The sequence below is a fragment of the Trematomus bernacchii genome, unplaced genomic scaffold, assembly GCF_902827165.1.
Source record: "Trematomus bernacchii unplaced genomic scaffold, fTreBer1.1, whole genome shotgun sequence".
Taxonomy (NCBI): Eukaryota; Metazoa; Chordata; class Actinopteri; order Perciformes; family Nototheniidae; genus Trematomus; species Trematomus bernacchii.
This window is the reverse complement of record NW_022987839.1, coordinates 5,818,005-5,827,936: the sequence shown is the minus strand read 5'-3', so window position 1 is coordinate 5,827,936 and position 9,932 is coordinate 5,818,005. Positions and strand designations below refer to the sequence as shown.

Here is a 9,932-nt window from a genome sequence, read left to right as displayed (position 1 = left end):
CTCAGCCACCGTACGTAACAGTGACTATTCCACAACAATTTGGTTACAGTCCCACACACCAAATACCTTGGAGTAGCCAATACAAATGATTAGATATTTGTTATATTGTTGGTTGTAAAACTCGAATACGTGTAACTCAGCTTGTGTTTTAACCCCGCCATGTCAGCGTGTGAGCGGTCCGCCTCTCTGTCAAACCACAGGAGGCTTAGAGTCAGATCAGCATCAGAACAGCAGCAGGAAAGTGGATTGTCTGTCGTTTACTGGCAGCCCCGTCATCCGTCAGCCTAACTAATCGACCCGGAAGGAATTCAGAGAGTCAGAGAGGTGACGGAGTGAAGAGTGTTTCCACTGAGAGCGTTTTACAGGCTGCGGTAATGCTTCCTGCTGCTCTCATCAACATGCAGATGTGTCACCTCTCAGTCATGTGACCAGACACTGATGCAGCTGCTGACAGCGCTAATGTGGGCTTCACAGCTGCTGTTTACCCTGCTGTGAGGGAGAGGAGGTGAATGATGAACAGATCAGAGTCAATGTGAACAGATAGAGGTGAGGGTGCACATCTGTCTCCTGGAGTGATGGGTGCAAACTGGAAGCTGAAGCATTCACTGTAATGAGTGTGTGTGTGTGTGAGAGGTAAAGTGTGTGTGTGTGTGTGTGTGTGTGTGTGTGTGTGTGTGTGTGTGTGTGTGTGTGTGTGTGTGTGTGTGTGTGTGTGTGTGTGTGCGTGTGCGTGTGCGTGTGCGTGTGTGCTGATCATCAGAGTCAATAAGCTGCCACTATTGTCCTGCTCTGATAACAGGGAGAGGTGAAGCAGAGTCGATGAACCCGTCAGAGTCTGTCGTGTTTTCATTGAACAAGTCGTCCCTCCAGTTCAGAGATTAGGCCTCTAAGCGAAAGGTTAAAAGTTAAATCATTAGCACGGATAAATACAATTTTAACTTTAACACTCGAGGGGTCCAGTTAGTTAACCTGTGCTCTGTAAAATAACACATTGCAAAAAACCGTTCATTAAAATGTTACTTTTCTGTTTATTAAACAATAATCTACCCGTAGGAAGAAATGTCTCCAGTTGTTATTGATTAAATGTTTGTTGTGATATCAATTACCTTCATTAATACTTGAGCTACATTTCCAGCCATTATCTTTTATGCAGCATCAATACAAATACACCATTCTATGTTTTTTTTAATGTACACATTATTTGCATATTTATTGTAATATAATTGTATTTATCTGAAATTGAGCAACTAACAAAATCAAATTAACCCTGGAGTAAATAAAGTATTCAGAGTATCTCAAAAATGTAATACAGGTTGCTGCACTTGTATTAAAGGAACAGTTTCGTAACTAACGTAATTCGTTATGACTAAAAGTTATCTTTTAATTGTTTGTTAAAAGTTTTGTAACTATTCCGTTTCATAATCATTGTGGACATACACTAACCAACTTTCTTGCAGAGAGTTAAGATTCTATCTCATGATACCTTAATTACAAAAGGCGCGTTCACACCGCAGTACTTTTCCCACAAAGGTTCATGAGAACTCTTTAGTTCTCATGAACTAAAGAACAGATTGCGTTCACACCGGAATAAGTTCCCTGGGGGAGGATTAGGCAAATGAAGCCGCTGACGTCACTTCTTCTTCTTCTGCTTTGGGTTTACTGGCAGGCCATAAACCACTTCACAGCGTATACTGCCACCCGAAGTCGCCGGCCGGAAGTCCCCGGAGTTGGGGACTGGCTTCAGTAGAAACTGCTGGGACTCCCAGCAGCTTCTACTGAAGCCTTCCGAGTAAATCGCCAGAACGCCGACACCTCCTCATCTCCACCGCTCCCATGTTTTCTTTTGTGTTGCTGTAAGTTAGTCTCTCTGCGTTTGTGCGCTGGACTAATGCTAATGCTAATAATGCTAATGCAAGGATAATATAAAGGCGGCTTCACAAAACTTTTCTGAGTTTTACGGGGCGTGGTTTGCAATCCGCCCAGCCAATCAGACATAGGAACCTTTTTCTCCCACGAAAGTCCCTGCTCTCTAGCAGGGACGGGAAAGGGAGTGAAAAGGTTCTCATGAACTTTAGTTCCGAATTGTTTTGGTGTGAACGCGACATTTCAGAACTATATCGGAACTAAAGTGGGAAAAGTACTGCGGTGTGAACGCGCCTAAAGCTATATTCAGCACCTATAAAACCACAATGCATAGGTTTTATGCTTTGATTTATGTACTATTTATTTGTATTTTTGGCGAGCATTTTGTTGCTTTTGAACAGAATACCTAATAGCCTTTGTCCCCTGTGTGCAGTCCCTGTGCTAAGATAATCTATCTTTTACAAATACCTCTTGGCAAGAAAGTGAATAAGCATATTTGTCCCGTGATTCTGAAAAAGAACGAAACAAATTGAGTTGTTTTTAAAAACATTTGGGATTCACTTATGTGCAAAGAAAATGATTCCTTGTTCCAGAGCTGGTTTGAACTGTCACTAGGAAACGCATTGCAAAAAAAAGGAATAAATATAGTATACGAAATCTTGTCAGAAAACACTTGCAGTAATAATAATAATAACTTTAATTTATATAGCGCCTTTCATCAACCCAAAGTCGCTTAACAAAGAAACATATAAGGACAAGACATAAAACAGGTGGCAGAAATGGAAGTGTTACAGTACTCTTTTTTTTAAAGTGTTTGACCTTTCCCTCTCCAGACTCGGAGGATCTGGATCCAGATCTGTCCAGGTTGGCGTCTCTGGGTTTCTCCGGCTGTCTCTCGGTGGTCCGCTTTAACTCCATCAGCCCTCTGAAAGCTGCTCTGCTGCACCCGGACAGCAGCCCCGTCACCATCTCCGGACCTTTACTGCAGTCCAGCTGCGGCTCCTCGGCTGCAGCCAATCCCTACGCAGCAGAGAACACACACCACCTGTCAGGTAGGAGAGGACCACATGGTTAGCCTGGTTTAGTTTTACTGGACTGACACGTGCAGGATTGTTGCATTCATTCAGTGTACTATTTGTTGTTTTCAAGTTTGGCTTCCATTAGTGCAATTGAGAAAGAGATAAAAAAGGTTTTTATTGTCAGTTTACATTTAAATATATAATATAGATTGCTTATTATTACAAGTCTCCTGAATTACATACACTTTAAAACCATTGACATGCCTCTAGGAGAAAAGTAGGGTTCAGTAACTTGCCCAAGGACACTTTGACATTTTGCCGTGGGTAGAGATCGAACCTCCAGCTGTTATGAAGCACAATTAGAAGTCATTTGGAGACATGTTTCAGTCCATAATAATATCCTGTAACTTTTATTCTTGGCCTCTTCCAACTCCCCGAAGGAGAAATCGCTGCTCAGCTGCTGATTGCCCCACTGTTTATCTGCTGAGTCACTGCAACTCGGAGGAAAAGTTTACTTTAATACACAACAGGGGCTCAACAGTGACCTTTTTCTCATTGCAAAACTGAATTGGGCAACGGCTGTGAAGTTGGTTGATCCAAAAAAAATTCCACATAATGAATGCAAGAATAAAAAGCTGCCTAGTCACATGTTCCCTCGAGTCACCTGACTCACAGCAAATAGATTAAAACACAAAGGATATTTCTTATTATTTTAAAGGTCACTGCTCTTGTCTTTTCCCAAAAGCCCAATCATTAATTGCTGACTTTCTTTCAGCATCGACAGGAGGCTGAAAGTTGGCATGGAGGACGACTGATGTGTGTGTGCTTGAATTCATGAATGTGTCACATGAGACGATATGATGCAATGTTGTCGGAACAATCTGACATTTTTCTTGCATCACAGCAGCTCCATTTGTGACATCAACAAGGGCAAATACCAAAAAACTAAAACAAGGAAACAGAGTTTTAACATAACATAATTTGAAAGACTCAGCATTCAGAGGATTCAATCTAGGACACAGGAGTGTTTCAGTCTAAATGTATAAATCCTGGGACCCTGTGTATGTAATTTGATGGCAACAATTCACATTCGCTGCTCAAGATGGTTTGGGTCAGAGGAAATGTTGTTGGCCAGCTTTCATATGTAGTTATGGCAGGCTGATTCATAGAGTTACTTGTTTGGTGGAGCAGCTTTCACTTAAAAGCGGAGACAAACACTTGTACTATGTATTATTGCAATACTGTAGAACACTTATAATCACAGATGTGAAAAACAATAAGGATTTGTCTACTCGCCCCAAAGGACCTAAGGCGGCGGAGAGAAAATAAAATCGTTGTTTTGTCCTTTTACAGATATATTCAATGTGCTTTTCCCTGATAGCAGATGTTCTATCATTACACCAAAGTACTAGATTTGTTCAGTGTGGATGACAATAGGCACTCAATATGGATGCATACGTTTCTTTAGTCCCAGGTTTTATGAATTTGCACTGGTTTTAACACTATGTTGTAGTAAATGTGTGGTTGTCGGTTGGCTGAAATTAAAAAAACGACTAAATGATGTGTTGAACCGTACCCCTGAAATGATGTTTGCTTACAAATCTGCAAGTGTGCCATTATTTCCCCTTTGTTTGTTTGTGAGCTTATCTTCCCTTGGTAGGAGCTGCTGTTTCTAACTGTGTAATGGCCTCATTAAGTATGCACACGTTGTTGAGGAGACTCATGACAATGTGCCTGATGAGATAATTAATTTTGACACCAGAGGGGAGTTCCCAGTGCCTCTCCTCTGTGTCGTCTTCATGTTGCTTCCATAGAGCTGCTGCTGTTCCTCCTGTCTGCTCTGAAGGACGATTCTGTCTCTAAATGTCTCTCTTTTCTGCTCTTATTTTCCCTCCACATCTTCTTACATTATTTCTGCTTTTCTGTTATTCTTCTCACATCTCCTCTTTTCATTCTTGGTCTCTCATTTTCCTTCCTCAATCTCTCCTTCTGCCTTTCTCTGCCGTAGATCATTCTGGTGTAGTGGCTTCAGGTCAACCTTTAGTCAATGCCATCAGGACTGACTCGGCTCTAATTGGAGGTACTGAACCTGTTTTTGATTGGACTTCTTTTAACTGTGAGAGTCAAAAATTACACTCAATATTGACCCTGCTGAAAGCCTGCAAATGTGACATTATGGGTAAGAAAATCCATCAAAAAGAAAAAAGTTTAGCTAAATATTTCTGGCCAGACAGATTGATTTAAAGCGAAGATTGACTGGTTTCTATAAGCGTGAAAAAAGTCATTTAAAAGTGTCCGTTAAATCTCTGTATTTCTGTGTCTCAGCGCACAAAAGACTAATTAAAGATCCACTGAAAATGACATGCTGATGGAGAAACTTTCACACAGTTATCTCAAAACGCAGTGCGAAATAGAGTTCAGTTTTATTTCAGGACTGCAATTAAATGAAACTTTCTCTGGATAACGAAATGTGCAGAACAGAAGAGTCCAGCTGAGTCCGGAAATATGAAAAACCTGTTCACAGTGTGTGGAAGTCAGATTAGGAGAACAAATCAGACTGCAGGGGGACAGATCTTACAAACCCAGAGGAGGCAGGGATGTGCAGAAATCATCTCTCGGTGGTTTCACAAAAAGCTCTGCGACCAAAGTCCACTGTGATGGATGTATTCCTCAGAAACTCAGCGAGACAGTCAGCGAGACAGTCAGTGAGACAGTCAGAGCGACAGTCAGTGAGACAGTCAGCGAGACAGTCAGCGAGACAGTCAGCGAGACAGTCAGCGAGACAGTCAGCGAGCGAGACAGTCAGCGAGCGAGACAGTCAGCGAGACAGTCAGAGCGACAGTCAGTGAGACAGTCAGCGAGACAGTCAGCGAGACAGTCAGCGAGACAGTCAGCGAGCGAGACAGTCAGCGAGCGAGACAGTCAGCGAGACAATCAGCGAGCGAGACAGTCAGCGAGACAGTCAGCGAGCGAGACAGTCAGCGAGCGAGACAGTCAGCGAGACAGTCAGCGAGACAGTCAGCGAGACAGTCAGCCAGCGAGACAGTCAGCGAGACAGTCAGCGAGACAGTCAGCGAGACAGTCAGCGAGCGAGACAGTCAGCGAGACAGTCAGCGAGACAGTCAGTGAGACAGTCAGAGCGCCACAGTCAGCGAGCGAGACAGTCAGCGAGACAGTCATTCGAGCGAGACAGTCAGCGAGACAGTCAGCGAGCAAGACTGTCAGCGAGACAGTCAGCGAGACAGTCAGCGAGACAGTCAGCGAGCGAGACAGTCAGCGAGACAGTCAGCGAGCGAGACAGTCAGCGAGACAGTCAGCGAGACAGTCAGCGAGCGAGACAGTCAGCGAGACAGTCAGCGAGCGAGACAGTCAGCGAGACAGTCAGCGAGGCAGTCAGTGTGCAGCACGGCTTTCAGAGGATTCAGAGAGAGGAGCACACATCAAAATGTTGGGTTACAATATGGGCTCTACTCAGTCGGTTGCCAGCAAAGTAGTAGTTCACCCGTGTAAAAGTCGGAAAAACACAATGTAAAACTTTAACATAGCAAAAAGGTGCTATAATGGCCCAAAATGCCATTTGGAGAAACGCGCTGCAGTTTCAAAAACACAGCTGAGAGCAGAGTGCTTGTGACATGCGGGGATTATAAAGTTGGCCAAGACTCGCTGTTAATTGAACGTTTTATCGGCTTATTTGAACATTGTGATCACATGATTCCTTCCAATATGACGAGGTTAGCTGAGTTAGCTAGCCTCGATAGCAACAAGCACTCAGGCAAGCCCCCAGGAAGTGCGCCGGACTCTGATGAAAATATTAGTTGTGTCCAAACGGCGGTACTACAACTTCCGTATCAGTCCGTGACGTGGCCCAGAAAGACTTTTTCCCATTGACTAACATTGGGAAAGAAACGTCTGTAAATCAGCGGATAATTTTTTTCAAACTGAATGAACTACCCAGTATTAACTATTGTATAGCCCTTATTAGAATCATTCGGTCCTTAAAGTTGTAAAATGCACTAAAAGCCGAATCTAGATTTATTTTCTGTCTCCATTCATTCTACTGAGCCGAGAGTGGGAGCTCCGGGGGCGGGGCTTAAGGGGCTCATGCTCTGTGAGTGCACATACGGGTTCTTCTCATGGATGTATAATAAGAACTGGATACAGCGTGGGAGGCGGGGCCTCGTTCATTCCTATGAGAGTTGCTCATTGGCGCATGAAGACAAAATGGCCCAATTTTTGAGAGAGCGAAACGTCACGAAAGTATTCATATAATCATATAATCCGTTCTTATTGTGCATCCATGGGTAAAACTCATGTAGTACTGAACACGTCACATGAACGTGCTACATGTGTTTTCTCCTCATGGAAATGTGTTGTGCTGTTATAGCGCGTTCACAGCTGTCCTCCACCGTACATTACAGGAACATTTCCTGCATTCAAAATATACTTGAAGTTAAGGCTGGGCATTATATGGATATTGTGATATAAGACTATAGATCGTAATGTTTTGTATTTTTCTGCTTTTAAAGGCTGAATTACAGTAATGTGATGTACTTTTCGGAAATGTATAGGACTTGTGCAGTTACCCATTTATCACAAAATCTACAGCTGTGATTATTATTTATCTTAATTCTCATTTTGTAAATATTTTCTGAAAGCATTGTTTTGAGACCCTACCACATAAATACATTAAAGCAATAACGATATTGAGGTATTTGGTCAAAATAAATATCGTAATATTTGATTATTTTTCATATTGCCCAGCCCTACTTGAAGTATCAAAAGTAAAATTATTTAAATTGCCTAATGCATATTAATGAGGGGATCCTGTCAGTGTTAGTGTATTATTTTATAATTATTTTTTATTTATCTATATCTAAGCCGTTATTGTAATGTGATCAACAGCGAAGGTGGAGTTCATTTTAAGGCTTTATATAATATCTTTTTAATGAATTAATCATATTTTATGAACTGATAATATGTTTCAGATCTAAACACTTCTTTATTTGTATTTTATATGTTTTAATAACATCTAAATACGTCAGAGTAAATGTCGTCTTCCCTGCAGGGGTCATAGCGGTGGTGATCTTTGTGATTGTGACCGCCCTGGCGATAACGGCCAGATTCCTCTACCGGAGAAAAGAGACGTACCGGAACCAGGAAGTGAAGGGAGTCAAACAGGAAGACAGCCAGGATTTCCATTTCAACAACCAGACGGACCCCCAGAACGTCTCCTCTGAAAACCCAAAGGAGTATTTCATCTGACCGACGGCCTGATGACCCGGGACTCTGCTCTGCACTCAGAGACACTCAGAGACTCCACTGGAAGGCAGGACAAAGGAACAATTCACACAGATGTTTCTCTGTCTGTACATAGTGTAGAGACCGATACACACAGGCAACAGTGCTGGACTTAATATGTGTTGATACTCTTGTAAATATTCAAAAATCTAAATGTGAAAGTGATGTCTAAGGCCAATTCATGTCCTTTCGAAAAGGTTGCACATGATCGTTTATGATTTACAGTATTTAAAGCCAACTTTATTTCAGTGAATCAGGGCATCGTGGCTGATGCACGTTTATATTAGGATAAGAAATGGATGTTAGCTTAATTGGAAATGTTTGACCCGTAATGAGGAAGTTAAGAAGATTGCTTCTGTGGTTTTAATGTCTTTTTGTGGTGCATCGGGAGAGAAATGGCATGCCTGCAGCAGCCTGCAAACATCCACCAAACACCGAGACGTGTTTTGATGATTTTCTATCCCAATTCAGCGACTGAATTAAAAAAGATTTTCCTCCAGCAACATCTTGCTATCACAGATTTTTGGTGTTAACAAGTGGCGCCTTCAAAGTCAAAATGGTACTCTGCAGTCTGGCAGCTACTTGTCGAGAGATTTGAAGACTTTTTAAGCAGGAGGGATTATGTTCCACTTTATGTTGTCACTCTTTTCTCTTTCTCTTAAACTAATTTTATTTCCATTTTAACACCATTTCCCATTGAAAAAACATCATGGAAGAGAGGTACATCCATTATTAATTGTAGTTGTACAGGTTGTTTTAAAGTGTTCTCTTCCTTGCTGTGTGCCGCCTGCTGGGAGCGTCCTCTCCCAGCTCTCTAGATGCCTCTGAAGCTTTTAACGCTGACAGCAGCACAGACTCTAAAGCTCTGTGGCGCTCTGTCACCTCTTTCCCTGCACACAGAGGCAGCTCATGTGTTTCTGAAATGCTAATCTGCTGCGCTCTGACAGCTGGATTGTGACTGGAGACAAAGATACAAAGATAATCCAATAGACAGTGTCAGGCTGAACACGATGAAAACAGCCTGATATTTACACTTGAAAATGGAGCGAACCCCCCCCCCCCCTCCCATGTGTTAATTCAACTCATGTGTAAAGAGAGGAAGAGCAGCTGCTCATCAAACTCACACCTCTCTCTGAGACCCCAAAGCACAGATGGGCTTTTAACGACAGAAGTTGCCCAAACTTCAAAGTGCATTATTCATCTCTTTGTGTTTCTCTTTTGTTCCACCTCACAACAGCTGAGGCCACACATTGTTGTCTTGATCCCAGAGCGTCCTGGTGAGGAAGCAGCGATGTCCTTCCTCCTGCAGCAGCACACTGCACTGCAGCAATTTAGAGAGGAGAGGAAGTCCACAGGTAACCTTGACACTCAGATAATCCTGCAGACTGAGCACACCTGGAGCTCACTGCAACAGAAACACAGCACAAATAAAGAGTTTATTAAGATGCAAGGTGGAAAATGTAGACTTTTAAGACAGAATTAAACAGAGTAAACTTTAGAGTGATGTGTGCAAACAAGAAAATAAACATGTTTCCCCTATAGTCTCACTGAACTATCAAAAGAACTAACAATTTTAAGCACCAAACATTAAATTCACAGTCAGATTTATACATTAAAACCTCCTTATTAGCTCATGTTTTCGGAGCATTTTAGGTTATCATTTTCTAAGATAAAGACACGGTCACACCCCAAAAAATGTGCAGAACAAAATTCCTCCACATGTTTTTCTGAAATATTCTGCTTTGGCGGTTT

General features: G+C 42.3%; 1 protein-coding gene across 1 annotated transcript in view; it reads left to right on the top strand.

The window, feature by feature from the left end:
* Nucleotides 1-8,732, top strand: part of LOC117500367 (contactin-associated protein-like 4) — a gene marked incomplete at its 5' end in the record, with an annotated part of 138,037 nt that extends 129,305 nt beyond the window's left edge. Inside the window, 3 exon segments of the mRNA XM_034153229.1 lie at nt 2,697-2,915; nt 4,891-4,962; nt 7,948-8,732. Of these exon segments, the coding sequence (XP_034009120.1) occupies nt 2,697-2,915; nt 4,891-4,962; nt 7,948-8,144 (488 nt within the window).
* Nucleotides 8,733-9,932: the final 1,200 nt, after the last annotated feature.